Source organism: Bemisia tabaci, chromosome 9 (assembly GCF_918797505.1).
Source record: "Bemisia tabaci chromosome 9, PGI_BMITA_v3".
In the NCBI taxonomy this organism is placed as follows: domain Eukaryota; kingdom Metazoa; phylum Arthropoda; class Insecta; order Hemiptera; family Aleyrodidae; genus Bemisia; species Bemisia tabaci.
Window position 1 is genome coordinate 13,650,454 of NC_092801.1, and position 16,947 is coordinate 13,667,400.

The following is a 16,947-nucleotide window of genomic DNA, read 5'->3' on the forward strand; positions in this document are numbered from 1 at the left end:
ATGATTCCAATGAACCGATCAAGTCAGTTGTACAAAATATTTCTGCTACAGTTGTATCGATTCTGCTGAAAGAGTATTTTTTTTTTGCTTCCAAAAGAAACATCGATAGTTTCAAACGATAAAATAAGTAAACTATGATTCTTGAAACAAGGTTCCCATGTAAAAGATAAAAAATGATAGGACTTGGAAAATTTTTTTATTATTTAATAAGAAATCACAGCCTCTCAAAGGAGTACACCTAAACATGAAGATTTAAAATTTTCTTTGAATGCTACAGCGAGTTACTTTGAAAACATCTATAAGACTCTTGCTTGCCGGAGACAAGATAAGGATGGCATTTTGAGGATGAATGTATTTAAAAACAGAAAGAGAACCGTACTCAACAATAACACGTCTGACAATATTATGCACTTCTTTTTTAAATTTAATTCAAACTATAGGGAAACAATAGAAGGAAATAGATAGTTCTGATTTCGTTTGACTCATATGTCAGATAAAACAAAGATGGTAAACCTCTGGAAACTCTATTGTGTCTTAATTTAGGACATAGCGAATTTCCTATCATAAATATTTTATTTGACAGAAAAACTATAAGCGTAGTTCCTTAAAGCTCAGGTGATGTTTTTCTTAATGTTATGAATGCTTCATGAACATTTCCGGCAGTAATGTGTTTGGTTTTCAGTGATGAAAGTAAGACAGAGGTAGAGGTTTCAAAACGGTTAGACTGCAATTTTAATTTTCCGAGTTTAATATCAATAAGGCACTTTGCCTACAGGAGTTTACTTGAAATTTGGTCACTGTTGTTCAGTGAACTGAACACGATCGATTTGACAAATAGCTCACTTGAAAATGAATTTGCAAGTTAAAAAAGAGGTAGTTTTAAGACAGACAGCACGTTCGCCCAGATTTAATCAAAATAGTTCAAAAGAGATTGGTCGCTTACTAAAGGACACCTATTCTTTTTATAATAATGATAACAATTTTTAAAAAATGTTATTCTTCAGTTATCTTTAAAAATGCTCCCTCCTCATCTGGTACAGACAACTTGACAACTTTCCGCCACAAAGGGGCATACGTTTACTGGACCATTTTATTACTGATACATAGCTAAAACATAGATCCAGGGGAAGGATAGAGAAATTTGGATACTGTAAACACAAAAGCTACTTTCATTCAAGAGATCAGTCCAAAGTTGGTGCAGATCTAAGTAAATAAGTTTGTATCATTTTTAGCTTACGAATGGCCTCACTAGGGTCCTCAGGAAAATTAAATGAAAAAATTTTCCCGTCTGTGATTTGGAATTCCATTCCACTCTACTCGAGTGTAGCGGTTTCTAAAGAGGTATTTCAAAAGGGTCTGCATTTTTTTCTTGCTGCTTTATCCCAATACCAAATATAGGGCTAAATGCCAATGAAAATGGCGTGTTTTGAAAATTTACTGAAAGACATATGACGTCTTGTCGAAGTATTCAGGCCCCACCGAACAAGTTTTTACTGACACTTTCCGTTGAAATCACCATTTTAGAACTCATATCTGAGTCTTCTGATAATTCTTTCGCAGGTTTGGAGATTTCCATTAGATACGATGAATCTTGAGATTCTTCACCATCTGGGGAAGAAAAGTGAAAGCATGAAAGAAGAGAGAAGGGAGAAAGAAATTCATAGCAAATTGCTTGCTTGGTCAATGAAACTACAGAGGTAATTATTGATAAAACGCTGAAAATTATGTATTTATAATAGGCTCAACAAAGAGTGGGGATATGTTTTTTAATATGAATATATGATAGGAGCAGTTATTAGCAAGGACCTCACACCTCCCATTGTCACAGTGTGAGCCACACCATCCCTTTCGAGACAGGGAAGGTTTAAATAATGGTATTAATATGCAGAATCTAGAAAATTCTTACAATAAATGTTCAGGAGACTGGGAGCATTTTTTACAGTTTACTCTCAGGGGAAAATACTTTTATGTTTCAGCAAATTTTCTCTTTTGCTGGCACAAATATCTTGGGAACACCTTTCTTAAATCTCTCTCCAGCCTGTGCATTTTTTAACTAAAAAATTACTTCAAAAAACCTTCAGTCCGATTATTTGAGAGATTCTATTTCATTTTATCCACTAGACTTAATTTATCCCAGTTTGCTAATTTTTATTATAACTTCCCTTAATTATTTTCCTTCCTACTGAGTATCCCTAAAATCTTTCAAAACATTATAAAGGTTCGTCATGGAAAAATCTTTGGTTGATATGTTCTGATTGAACTATGTAAGGCCTTCTCTAGGTCGTTTTTACTTCATGGGCCACTAGACAAGGTCTACAGTAGGAGAGAGCGTCACATGCTTCCTCTTCAAAATCTCATGTTGAAAAGGATTCCCACGACGCGAAGTTCAGAAATCAACTCATGAACAAGATATTAACAAGCATTTTTGACAAAGATCAAATGAAATTTAGATTACACAAATGACATTATTTGTGTTTTTGCCGTTTGACCAATGTTAAACAAAAACTCTTTTATCTTATTTAGAGGCGGATCTCCAGACTTCCCGTGGTTTGATTCATTTTCCTTGTGAAATTTTTAAGAGAGAATACATTGCGTAGTGCTTTAATTCATACCTTATCTGACGGTCCCATTGGAATGAGAGGAAAAAGGAACAATTGGACCGAACCAAAAGATGGACCATCCTGGTAGTGCATTGTTCTGCGTTCCCTTCGGAAATACTTGAGAGTCCACGTAAGGCAGTGTCTCTGTTATCTTCTAAACTAGATCATTCAAATTCATGCACAAAGAACAGGCTCTTACCTGAGACTGGACTGACTTGCACAAGAGCGTCGGCAACATAAGATATCATCGTAATGGTAAACGCATTGTCCCTGCATAAGGACAGAGATTTATGCAAAGTTTCAAGGGCGGTCATATTGTCTCCCATGAGAGCTTGCACGAAACCAATACATGTTAAGATCGATGCATTCAGAGGCGACAGCAAAAGTGCCTGCAAAGTAAAAATATTTTAAGTGAGGGCTGAGATGGTCGCTTATTTTCAGAATCAAGAAAGAGGTTTTAGCCTGTGACGAATATAATGAAACCGCTAGTTTTATCTCAAAGCAACTTTCGAACTCAAGAAAAGCTCTTAAAATTGAGGCTTTGCTGGAGAAGATCCCATGCGTCTATACTACCATGCCAAGAAAGAACGCTGTATGAACATTCGAGAATTGCCAAATTTCTTCGAATAAAACATCTATTTTTGAGGGAAGCTATGCGTATTTCCTTGACATTTTCACATGTTTTAAATTTAATTGCGAACAAAATTGTCTGAAATATTGGCAGAAAAATATCCAAAATTTTCCCAGTAGATTCGTTTTTTACTGAATGAAATATAGCAACCTCTGAGGGCTCATACTATGTTCTTCCTTAGCACGGCAGTATGGGAGAGTCCACCTTCAACATCTAATCAAACTCTCAGTGAAGACTTCTCCAGGCAGAATCCTTAAGTAGAGTTGCCACTCAGTAGAATGACTTCCATAAGTTTCAGGATGGTGATTCTTAGCTCACAATATTGGAAATCCTGATGATGAATTAAACTCAATACATATTTGCAAGGAGAGTTACGATATAGAGGTGGACAATCTTATGGGCAGGCTCCATTACAGCTTCAACTTTAAAACTTGCTTTTAGCTTGGAGGTTAATTTTAGAGGAAACCACGGGCACCATAAAGTTTTCCTTGAAATTTTATAAAAGGATACATAGATGAATCAATCAAAGATTCCTGCTGAGTGCAAAATTCAACAACTCTGTTATAGTTCTGCAGCTGATTAGGGCGAGGCACAAGCCTATTCATTAAGTCTCACTGTAGGATGAGAGTTAGACTAATTATTCTGTCAAAATACATCCAAATTTAACAGATTTCCTGCCAAGCAATTTGTAGAGACTGTCTTCTTGATATCTGCGTTAGACCAAAACCTCTGCAGTAAACAGTGTTTAGAGCAGAACATGACCATGTGCTGTCTGCAAGTCCTCCACAGAATCAATGGTGGAGTACTGGTTACATTTGAAACGAACATGTGTGAGTTGAAGTGTGTGTTTGAGACCCGGCATGAAGTCTTTGCAGCCATCTGGCCAGCAACTTTTTTCTAAGGGGCCATCTCAGATTTCTTAGAGGCCAAAATGAAAAATTGCCCTATTGAAATGCCTCAAATCAGGAATACGCTGAACAATCCCAAAAACGTAGTTTTACAACAATTTTCTTAGCGGCCAAGGCTTGGCCGCTATGAGGGATTGTTTAATTTCTTAGCAGCCAAAGGCGATTTCTTACCGGCAAATTGCTATTTGGCCGGCTTGTGTTTCAAACACTGCTGACAGTAAGAGCCGGAATTGGGGTAATCTGTAGAAGCTAAGGTTCGAGACATTCAAATTTTGCCATTTTCTTGTCTGTTTTTTTAGCCTGGCAGGAACAATAATGCTACAGCATGCAGGCAAGAAACGTGTTGACTGGCAAAGGTATATCTGTTCTTCATTCTCTTTTCTAGTTGATATCATATTCGTTTCAGTTACTGCGCATCATCTCTAGAAATAACAGATTAGTTTAAAGGAGAGTAAAAACAAGCTCTCTGAATATTCTCAGTTTAATGGTATCGCATATAAATGATAGGTGTTATCGCAACTACTGTCATCTTCCTGAAAATTTGTTAAGTATTTTGTATACTATTGTAAGTAAGCAATACTGGGAATTTGTTTCGGTACATTGAGTACTTTGTTGTGCTTTGTTGAGTGTCTCATTGGACAATTTTTTTATAGTAAACAGATTGAAACTTACCTGATGATGGTACTCCAGCGCTTTGTCATACTTTTTCAGTTTACGACATGTATGACCTAAGTTATTTAATAATGATCCCCATTTCTCTGAGATAAGGGACTCATTGATTTCACGCACCCGGCTCAAGGTTTGCTCAAAAAAGTTTTCTGCAGCTACATAGCTGAAATTAAAAGAAGAAAAATATAGTTCATAACTTTGAAATATTCAAGTTCATTCAGAGGATAGAAGAGACAGTGAAAGGTGAACGATTTCTTGAGAAGAAAAAACTATAAGAAAATGTAGAATCCAAGCAAAATAAGTTTACGCCCTTTTAGACTGCAAAGGAGGATCCGCCATCTTGATTCTTGCATTTACTTCGCATGCTGAAATGGCGTCATACGATCGCAGTCTAAAAAGGCGTGAACTTTTTGGCGTGGACTCTGAGAAAGAGGCAATAGTGCTCTTGAATCTAAGTTACAATATTACATTGTTAAACAGCAAAGCATCAGAATAGAGTATTATTGAAAGATTAATGATCTGTGTCATTATTGAGGGTTTGCTGTGAATCACTAAACAAGGTAAGAAATTGAGCGTGATGTTTTCTTTACAGAATTTTTGGCAGAACTTATTAAACATATCGAAAACTTCTAAAATTAACTTGTAAGTAATAGTGACACATTTGTAGTTTAAGTTATTTGTATAAACACAAAATTCAAACTTCCTACTCATGAAAAACCCATCATCAACGCAGGTCAAATTAGGAATTGAAATCAACTTATGCATCACACAACTATCAGGAGCTTGATTTAACACACACTTCCTTCCTCTTCCTAATTCAAGATACCTTCAATCTCGTCGAAAAAAGTTAAGCTACAGGAAAATTCTTCCATGGTAAAATATACCGAAATCAGTTGTGTGGTCGATTTGACTTAAGTAGATTTTGGTTTTTCTGTGAGCAATAAGTACAAATTAACACAGACAAAGACCGTTTCTTTACAACTTATGAGTAAAATTTGGAGAGTTTTGACGTGTTCATTATGTTCTACATAAAATTTTGATTCGGAAACATATCGACGATGAAATTGCAAATATGCATATCTCGGTTGCGACGTATCAAAATCTTCGCTACTATTTTGTTTTTGTTCTGTGTCTGTTGAAAATAAAGACCGAATACTGACATCATGGCTTGAAATTTTCACAGAAAATTCTTCACATAGAGAGCAAAAATCACTGAAATGTTCAAGAAAAGACGGCCAGTGGTTTCCAATGTAGAAAATGAGGTATGATATGAAGTATGCAATGCTGCAAATCAAGAAACGCGTTCCTATAGTTTCACTAAGATATATTGTGGTGCTAAATTCTGTATCCTTTCTTGTGGTCCATTCCATCACTTAAAAGATCAAATTTGAGAAAATCTTGTGTTTGCATAAAGAAGTCCATTGATGTTCTCTCAAATAAACAGAGGAGTGGCAGAAACTTTGAAACACAGTGAAAACGGTATTTTCATAGTTTCACTGCTGCTATGCTTGGACTTATATCAATATTTGCGCATTACTGCAGAGGCACTTACTCTTGATTGTAAAATGCTATGACTCCCATTTCATGCATTACAAACGGGTCATTCTTAGAGATCTTTGCAGCCTGTTTCACATAATTTTCCGCTAGTTTCAAATTGCTTGTGAAAGCGCATTCTAAACTTAGATACAGCAGAGGAAGGTGGCACCTGAAAAACAAAGAATTAAAAGTTACATGAAAGTTAAACACATGAGAAAGATACAATCACTCATACACTATAAAATTAGTAAATAAAAACTCTTGCTCTTAAAAAGTTGATATCAAGATATGCCAATTTGGATATTGCAATTATTGCTGGGCGTGTAAACCAAACTAGGCGTGACAGGGGATCCCTCTTTCTCTGATTCACAAACCTTTTGAACTTGTAAAGAACGATTCATTACACTGAGAAATTTAACTATTGTAAAGCACATTAAAATCGGTTCAATGCTATATTTGACTCTAGTATAATTTACTTTATTTATGACCAGGAATTTTGATTTTGTAGATTAAAAACTGCTATGTACTTTCTCTTTTGCAAGTTGAAATTCGAAAATCTCCAAATTTCTAACCAGACTGTTCCATGTGTTTTGATTAAATACCAGTCTCGTGCTCCTGACCCTGTCTCTTGGTCTATTCCCTTATTAATTATGTTAACTTTTTTTTTACTTTTTCTTCGTCTCAACTCTAATAAAATTTCAATCTAAAATATGAAAGATTAAACTATGAGTAGAGAAGAAATTCAAGCTTTCTCTAAGAAATTCCATTCACATGGGTTTGGATTTGGACAATAAACTAGGATAACCGACACTTTAATACCTGCAGTCCATACCACAAAAAGTGGTGAGAGGCAGGAAAGGTGGAGAGGGGCAGAGTGTCAGTGTCTGGCCTGGAGTATTGTTTAAGGATTGAAATACAGATACATTACAATGACTAAAATGCGAAACCATGTATTTCCATTGCGGTTTCAGCTCCCATTTTAAATTTTTCGAAGGAAAACAATCCAATTTTAAAGCTTGAAATTTATATAGAATATTCTGCTAACAGAGAGGGGAAAATCAAGGAAGTTTTCAAGCAATTACATTGAATAATTTTCCAAAAAAAAAATAAAGTGTGACAGGAAGTCTGCAACTTCGTAAATGGAGGTATGTGGTTTCATACTTCGGCCATCCATTTGCTTGATCAAAGGACTGGGTCACAGCTAATGAATCGGTGAACGATTAACTTCAGCCACTCTCCTGACGTCCACCCTAACCCCTTACTTTTCGTAGCATGGGCTATACATAGCTTTTCTTGTGATGAGTCAAACAAGGTAGACTTGTGGCCAACTTAGGAGAGCAGTGCGAAATTCAATATATTTCCTCTTAGATTTAGTTCCACTGACAAGATGGGGATAGTTGATCTCCTGTTACGGTCTCTTGGAACTTAAATAGTGGCTTTTCAGAATGTGAAGGAATAATGCGCTAACTTGTTTCCTTCTATAAAAGTTCCTTGGGAACAATCCTGATCCTGGATTGAGAATTTCTAACTTAAATCTATGGGTGAGAGATACCCTCACCTTGTGATCCTGGTACTTTCGCAGCAACGTCTGGAATAAAAAGTTCCTTTACTTTACGAATGGAATGCTTTGATTTTTAAACAATAATATTACCCCTTCATTATTTGATGTGCCTTGAAGTATGCTGCCATAGCTTGATCATGCTCACCGTCGGCGGCAAATGAGTGACCATACGCAAGCCAGGCTGGTCCGAACAGTTTGTCCAATGCTGTTGCTTTCGTGAAGTACTTCCGTGCCGGGTCATTTTTACCTGGAATCGGAACATCATTCAGACTTAATATAAGGTTCTTCTTGCTTTTATCCGTTCATAATTGAATCTGATAATGAAAACACACCAACTCAGAAACTTTAAAATGCCCAAATTTCATTGAAGATGCCCAATTTTTGATGAAGACATTGAAGATGGCGCATCTATGTCAACTTGGGCCTTAAAAGTGTCCCAAAAAAATTTGTCCTTTGGCACCAAAAAGTTTTTTCTTAGATTAATTCCTTCACCTACTGCGCAGTTTTATGTGTCTTGGGAAAATTTTCATTTTTCTGAATAGATTTGTTTTCATTCTCACTGATTCGATTTTTTTATTCACATTGGTTTCAAAAGCTCCCAAGTCTTTGAACGCAGCCCAAAAAAAAGAAAAAGAGAAAAAAAAAGAAATTACCACGATGCCAAAAAGTTAAAACTTGAGATATTTAAAACACTGTACAAGGAAAAGTTCTCTGGTGGTCTAAGAAGACCCAAAACTTTATAGATTTCCCAACACGACTTCCGCTTAATATTCCAAAGCATTTGCCTGAGCTAAACACACTCCCATCTTAATCTTGCATTGATACTCATTAGAGCTAAAAATGTTTACTCTCATTGAAATTTCGGAATTTTTTTCGCCTTGCTCACCCCACAAAATAATGTGGACTCACGCTATTTTTCTACCTTGATAGAGAGGTGAAATATACATAAAAGCTTTTAAAACTGCCAAATACATAAAAGCTTTTAAAACTGCCAAAAAGAATCAAAGAAGGAAGTAAAAAAATAAAAAGATTCCTATGTATACTAAAATTAGTTAAAGAAACTAAATTATAAAAAGGACGCGAGGATCCAAAGCAAGCAGGATAGCAGAGTATTAGGGTTACTTTGAAACTTAAAAAAATTGAAGTTATGACTTCAAATTGACAGTGGGAACATGTGTGTGATAAGTTTCAATAGTTCCTAAAAATGGCCAATAATTCAGCTTACCTGTGGCGTAGTAGTAGCAGCCGACAGCAAACCAAGAGAGTGCCTCCTCTGGCTGCGTTTTCACCAGTTTCTGCGCGAGGTAAAATAGTTCTGAGCAAAAGAAGCAAAGATAAATGTTCAGCTTTTCAACCGTAAGAAAACAATGAGCGAGGTTATTTCACAAAAAACTCAAATAAAATTCTGATGACAATTATAATAATCACAAGGCATATTGAGGTTTGCCAAGAACTTAATGACAAGTTCTATTTCCAATTTTAAGTTAAAAGAGAAATTCCATGAGGAGGCTTTTCCGCCGAATTCAAAATATAATATAAATTTCTCAGGAACAGAATTTTTTCCATTTAGCGACGTGCCGTATGACTCTATTTCAGCATAGTCTCATCTTTTTCTATTAACTTATTGCCTGCCACAGTCTTTTGGGTACATGTTTCCCGCAGAACCATAGCATTCCCCACACCCCCCCCCCCCAAAAAAAAAAAAAACCAAAAAAATACAAGTTCAATGGTGCATTTTCCCGCTGGTGCCGTGGGGACTGTAAGCCACAAGCACATAAATGGCTTTCTTTACTTATGTCAAATAATGAGAGCATCCATTGCACCTAAGCAAATCGACGGTGTAATTTGGCAATCACATAACTCGGTTTGCGATGTCGCAGACTTCCTGTCATAATTTATTTTTTAAACGGAAAACTACTCAACAGCAATTCTTTAATTCTGTCGTGATTTTTCTTCTCTGTGCTAAGAAAATTCTGCAAAAACTTCAAGGAATGATGTCAATTTGTTCTCCTTTAAAAAAACAACATAGAGGCGGAGATTTTCAGACACCGCAAACAAGATATGTGATTGTGGACTTACGCTGTCGAAATGAACATCTATACTTCTGTTGTGTATTTCAATAGGCAAGGAGATGAGAAATGACGACAATCAAAATCTATTCTTAGGAGGATCTTAGCGAGCTGTTTTCCTTTTCAAAAAGTTACAAATATGACTCATTTATTATAATAGAGAATAAATTATTGGAAACTTACTATTCGTTTTGTTCAGTTCGACTAGACAGACTATCCGAAGGAGTAAGGCACTAGGGTGGTAAATATCTCTTTTCAGGACTCTGAAACGAATCGCGATTAAGTGATTTAGTGCAGAAATTGATATTGATGAAAAATAGCAGAGAAAAATATTTCAACAAGTTGGACAAAGTGACTTTTGAGACATTCTAGGATAGAGGGAGATAATTTTAGGGATTTTGGTTCTTTCGAGGAAAAACGATGTAGAGAGTAAGGCTGGCAAAAAATATGACACAGTCGATAAAAAAACAGCCCAAAAAAATGTGCCTTAAGGTGGAAGCTCAAAAACGTTAGTAGTGTTGGTTACAGAATCATGTTTGGATGCACCATTCTTGTAGATTAGCTAAAAATAATAAGATCCGTCTAAGCAGCAACTTTCTATGTTCAGTATTGACCAAGATATTGTGCTTTAAAAAACTCGTTAATAATCATGAAAAATAAATGATTCACTGATTCAGTTTTTAACATACAAGCACTTCCAATTGATTTGATTTCCAAGACACTTTCAAAATAAATTAAAAATAACGGAATGAGATGACGAGGGTGAAAAACCAAACGATTAAGAGAGCCTTCAAAATCAAGGTCAATACTTAAAAAAAGCAGAATTTCAATTCTGATCATCATGACAGTCAACTTAAAAGAAATACTTTAATTATGAAGAAAATCGAATTAGAAAACTTACTGATCCACTATGTCAAAACATTGTTGGTAACGACACTCATAATAAAGTCTTTGAGCTTTGGCAATCAGAATATCACAACTTTCTTCAAGATCAGGGTCTATTTCTGGAGGTTTCTTGTACTTGTACAAAATATTGGCGTACAATGACTTTACAAACTTGACATCTTCTGAATTGGAATTGGAACTAAAAGAGTCTAAAGAGTCTAAGAGATCACTTTCTGAAAAAATGAAAACCAAGAGAGAAAATAATTGATCATTAAAATTAAAGAAAAGCTTGACTTGAGAGATGGTTGAGGCTCTCTCTCTTGTAATCGATGGTAGAAAAGTAGAAGAAAATATACGATAGTAAAAGTGCCTTTTACAATGATTGATGATACTTAGATTTTTCCTTCTCATTTCTGGCATCATTTCTGTAAATTTGAAAACTCGACAATTTTGAGAGCTCAGCCAATCAGCAGGCTATTCTTGTTTTCGTTTTGCCACTAGAGTTCTTCTATAGTAGAGCGCTCAAGCAATTGAATGGCTCATCGACTCAACAAAACATGGCCGACGATTTTATCAGAATTTTGTTTTTTGTAGCTGATAATACCCCCTTGAACATTATTTGATATAAATTAGCGGATAAAAACAAAAAAACAAATAAAATCAACATAAATTATCAAAATTTTATCAAAATATTATCATTTTTTTCGAAAATGTTATTTTCGAATTTTTTTTTGCTGGGAAGTTTGTAGTTATTTTATTATTATATCTGTAAGTCCAGGTATTGAGTTCTTCTCATCCGAACTTTTTGCCACAGCCGTTGCATTACCGTTATCATAGAAATGCAACTTTTCAGCCGCGTTTTTTTCTTTCAATCCTCCCACTTTTCCCTTTGCTGAGCGCTTCTCGAATACCTAAAAATTAGAGCTTTCCCGCTTGTTCATAGTTCTTAAGGTGATACGATGGACATCATATTTGGTGTCAGAGGGACATGCAATATAGTGCATTGATTAGTTCCATCTTTTCAGCTACTTATCATTTTTCTGGAGAGATCACGTTTCTGTTGTCACGAGACTAAAGAATTCACTTACCAAATTGACAAACAAAGTCAATGTAAGAAAGGTAGGGGTTTTTTAGGGGAAACTTATAGCATTTGAGTTAAGTTTCTTTAACAGTATCGAGTGCAATATTTCTCCTCTAAAAAAACCTTGCCTTTCTTAAGTTGAATTTGTTTGTCAAAGTTGGTAAGTGAATGTTTTAGTTTCGTGACAACAGAAAAGCAACATCAAAATTCGAAAAAAATGACAAACAGCTGAGCACATGGAACTAATCGATGCAAAATATCGCATGACATTCTGACACCAAATATGACATCCATGAAATCATTCCCTTAAAGTCAAGTTCCATCGATGAATCTTGATTTTATGCATTTTTGGTTAAAATCGTTCTTCCTCATTTTTTGAAAATGTAAATGTATCAACAAAAACACATGATATGATTGCTGTGTGCCATAATTTCTGCTCCGACCATATTTTTAAGAGAGTTTTACCGGTCATTCCAGCACAAAATTTCAGACATTATGCTTGAGAGGGCAAAAAAAAAATCACATGCAATTTTCTGAAATATAAATGATCCAACCTTCAGGAAAGTGACATGTGACAAGAAACCTGCAATGCGGTAAAAATTCACAGTTGATATCACACAAAAAAAAACTTTACAAAGTTAAGTAAGTAAGTTAGCTAAGTTATTAGTCAAGTTTTTTTAAGTTACTGTAGGTATGTTTTGCAGTTTCATACTCGATGAGTCCATAGAGTAGACAAAAGAAAGGCAGTAATTACATACCTTCATTTTCAGTCAACATTTGATGCTTTGTTAGAGCGGTGAATGCTCCAGCATGGTAAATGTCTTTCATCAGTGTCTGTTTGAAGCTATTCGAAGAGTACTCTAAGAAGTTCAACTCTTGGTAAATCTGCCCTTTCAGGAAGAGAATGTCTGATTCCACCTTAGACAGAGAGAAAAAAAATTTGATATTAAATCATGATAGACTTTGTTTCTTAGTCACTTCTTCGCTGTGATTGGGTAATTGAATCGCTAAAAACATTTAAAGAGAAGAAATACTGACATGAAATTTATAGAATGGAGTAATTGGTGTCTACTCCCCGGCATTCTTTATTCAGGGTGTCCAGTTTTTAATCATTTAGGGAAATCCTGATTTTTCCTGATTTTTGACTGCTTTATCTTGATTTCATAATTTTTCCAAATCCTGATTCTTTGCAGAGAAAAATTAAAATTCCTGCATAAACGTATGCGAAAGCAGAACTCTACGATTAAGTTCTAATGATTATAAACAAGTAAAAATCAATGAAAATTGAAATAAATGTTAATGTACCAGACTCGATTGGCCATTCAGGCGAGTGTAATTTCACAAAAATAGCTTGATAAAAAAATCAAATCGGACGGCCGACTCTTCTCAAATCCTGATTTTAATACCGATTTTTCCTCTTATACTGATGAAATTGGGATTAGATCCTGATTGACCTCAAATCCTGAGAGAATCGAGAAAATCCTGATGCTAGATCCTGTAATTACAAATATGGACTTGATACTCACCATGGGTGAATGAAATGGATCATCATCCTCAAATTCACACTCTTCACCGTTGACTTCCTCTTCCCCGATGCCTGCATCAGCCCTCTCTTCATCTTCAACATTTTCCTCTTCATCATCATCATCATCATTGTCTTCCTCATCATCTTCCTCATCGTCGTCATCATCATCGTCATCGCTCTCTATCAACTCGTGGCCTCGATCCTGAGGCTCCATCAGGCTGCAGGATGGAATGCTCACCTCTTCTTCGTTGCGAATGAGAATGTCCAAAGCCCCGGAGAAATCCTTAGCTTCAAACAGACATTTTGCTGCAATGTACAGACATAGTTGGTTGATCTGAAATAAGAATAAAGGAGACAAAGATAGTCTTAGGAGTCTGTCTTTCATACGAAGACGAGCCAATTGCGTAGAGGAACTTTGATATCAGAGCCAGGAATGCAAAAAAAGGGGAAAAATAGGTCTAAAAAAGGTAAAGGTAAGTCTCACGTACTTTTAAGAATTTCTGGTTGAGCGAAGTTGCCACAGAATTTTACTCATAAATGAATTTACCTGACATATTTTGGTGAAATACCCTGAAAACCCGAGGTATGCCAAATGATTAAAAAGACATAATTTGAGACAGTCTTCAGGCAAAATTTGTTGTTCAAAACGTCAAATCCATTCTAAAAAGCAAATAGAGGAGACTTAAAAATTTCCCCTGATTTTTTAAAATTCCCTGAATGTAGTAACTCTAGCATAAGTTCACATTTCCTGGTAAGTTTTCTGACTGTCGAATAAATTATGTCCCTTTGAAGCAACTTAGACCTCTTTTTCGTCAAATTTTAACAGCGTAGCTTTCATGAGAAAAAAAAATACTAAACTCTATGATTGTTTTCTCTCCCATTCTCCTTCCCTCCTCAATTTGCCGCACTTAGACAACTGCCCGGCTGCCTAGATTACTGACCCGGTAAATCCGAGCATGAACTAGTTGGCTAGTTGGCATGATTCAAAATTATAAAAAATAACAACTCTTTGAATTATTAATAATATATAATTCGACCATATCATTGATGCGTTTTCAATCTTGATATTGTTTGGCAACAATACTTGAGTTTGTAAAGCTCTTTTGAAAGTAACCATTTTTCTTATTACACTTACCTTCTCTAGTCCTCGGCTGGTTATGAGATGGTAAGCGCGGTGATAGTCTTCATTCAGGAACATGCATTTGGCACACAAGTAAACATCGCACTGATCCTCATTGCTCAAAAACATTGCCTGCTCTGCCCAAAACAAAGCTTCTGAATATCGACCCTGAAATAAAATAGAGAGTATGTTCACAAGTCATAAAGTTGTCAATGAACAAGTGGATACTAGGAAACCTAACAGTGGTTTTGGTGGAAATAAATATAGGATAAATAGCTTCTAGACTTGAAGGTTTTAACTAACTTACTCAAAGTTCGAGAACTGAAAAGTTCTCAGTGTTTACATAAAATTGATAGATTCTTTAATGAATGTTGATGTTGAGTAGAACTGAACAAAAATTTGTAAATTGACTGCCTTGTTTCAGAAGTGCAGATTTACCTACATTTGGATTAGACCGACACCTCTTCCGGCACTCTCTTAAAAAAACGAAACAAAATTACTTTGGCTGATTCAGATGAAATTCGGTTTGTGACAATATGAACTAGACAACAAAAGGAAAGTTGCTGAAAAAAGATGCCGGCCCTAGCATTTTACTATTTTTTTTTAAAAATTACTCTCATAATGGCGGGGTGTTGGATTCTGCAATTTAGCCTCTTACAAGCAGAAAAACAAATTTGTTAAATAAAATAGGACATAAATAAATAAATTTAGGACACTATCAGAGGGGAATGCAATAAGATTTTCTGTTCCTCTTGGAATCATTCAGACAAAAGTAGAAAGTGGATCTTTTGTACAGTAAGGATTCAAAGAAAAATTGAACAAAAATCAGAAGAAATAAACGAACATATACTCTTCTTGACCTCAGCTTCATAGATAGATTTTCCACTGAGATCACAGATTTGGCAACGTCTAATCAGGGACAAGTGGTTGCCAAAAGAAAAGCCACTGGAGGGACTGGAAATTTTGTTGGATACTGTGGCAGCTCCTCTGGTATGAGCGGAACAACTCCGATTGGTTGTTGTCGATTTCATGATTTCTTTTTGAAATCCAATGATAAAACCTTGATCAATTTTCGAAAATGCTGTTCAGAAAAATCATTTCTATTTCTGGCGTGATCATACTGGCGGGCGATGTAAACCATCAGTTAAATAAAATATTTTGGCAGATTTCAAATTTTCAGCCCAACAAAGGAGGATAGTCCCTGCGCATTGGATGAAAATATCATTTACGACCAAAAAATTGCAAGATTCAGAGAAATGAAGGCAGGATTCTTCTTGGAAAAAGTCTAGCATTAGATAAAGTATTCGATTCTTGTATCAAATGCAAGGTTCATGGTTTAATCGAAAAGAATCCTGCGGGGCGATTATTGAAATGATATCGACTGTATGTCAGAGCTTTGTCGAGTCGCGCCATCGACTAAGCCATTGCTTAGTCGATGGCGCGACACGACAAAGCGCTGACATACAGTCGATATCATTTCAATAATCGCCCCGCTGCCTTTCTTTCTCTGAATTTCGCCATTTCTCGGATTGATACTTAAAGATACATTAATCTCATGCGCAGGGGCTATCATTCTGTTTGGCCTGATAATTCAATTAACTTCTGAGATTATAGACTACGCCAATGCCATTTTTTCCATCAGCCACACCAGAGACAGGACGAATCACTTTAAAATAATCGGAAGAACTTCATGGTGCCCCTCTTAATCCATCCCACCAAAGAACACACACTCATCAAGAAATGCTGTGTATGTTCTATTTGAGAGGCACTATAGAAGGAGTGAGACAATGATCTTCAAGTATAGGGATAGAGAAATCTTACTAAACTTACATAATGAATGCCCCTCCATACAAGTTTACGATAAGCTTCAACTTTAGGATGAAATTCTACTTTACACTTCATTTCTTCATCCACTGAGGCCACCTGCTTGGAAACTTCGACAGTAGTTTTAGAACAGCTTGGAACAGGATTGCTTTCCATTTTCAATGTGTTCTGAAGAAATTGTAAGGGCTAGAAGTTCAGATTAGAGTGAATAAACGCAGAGGGTACGCACAATCACCTTCTCCGTTGGGCCCGAAAAAGTAACAAAATAATGTCACTTTAACCATTGATTTCGATAAATTAGAAATTTTTGGGACTGAGTACTGAGATCATCATAAAATAATTATACTAGAGTTCTAAGGAATACACAAAATTCACACTTTATCTTGGCATGTGCTTTACATTTTTTGAACTTTTGAGGTTACCGATTTGTTTACAAATCGAGCGCGCAAATTTTTTAAAAGTCACAGATTCCACCAATAGATAGCAGCACAATCTATACTAACGTTGTCAAGTCAGACAAAGTTAATTTCCACGATTA

At 35.7% G+C, this 16,947-nt stretch overlaps 1 protein-coding gene across 1 annotated transcript; it reads right to left on the reverse strand.

Moving 5' to 3' along the window:
• Positions 1-177: 177 nt before the first annotated feature.
• On the reverse strand, positions 178-16,838 carry Cdc16 (cell division cycle protein 16). Its single transcript, XM_019053185.2, has 12 exons — positions 16,416-16,838; positions 14,601-14,753; positions 13,467-13,799; positions 12,699-12,858; positions 10,876-11,092; positions 10,158-10,237; positions 9,131-9,220; positions 7,996-8,152; positions 6,361-6,513; positions 4,812-4,971; positions 2,800-2,989; positions 178-1,608 (listed from the first exon to the last, which is right to left on the reverse strand). Exons 1-12 carry the CDS (start codon positions 16,563-16,565, stop codon positions 1,469-1,471), a joined length of 1,983 nt encoding a protein of 660 aa, XP_018908730.2. The 5' UTR covers positions 16,566-16,838; the 3' UTR covers positions 178-1,468.
• Positions 16,839-16,947: the final 109 nt, after the last annotated feature.

Excerpts from the sequence above, each read along its gene's own strand:
- Cdc16 (XM_019053185.2), bottom strand. The coding sequence starts at position 16,565 with ATGGAAAGCAATCCTGTTCCAAGCTGTTCTAAAACTACTGTCGAAGTT. Across the intron at positions 10,238-10,875 it reads TGTTTTGACATAGTGGATCA|AGTCCTGAAAAGAGATATTT; the intron begins GTAAGTTTTCTA and ends GATTCGTTTCAG. Across the intron at positions 6,514-7,995 it reads GCACATCAAATAATGAAGGG|GTGCCACCTTCCTCTGCTGT; the intron begins GTAATATTATTG and ends TTTGTTTTTCAG.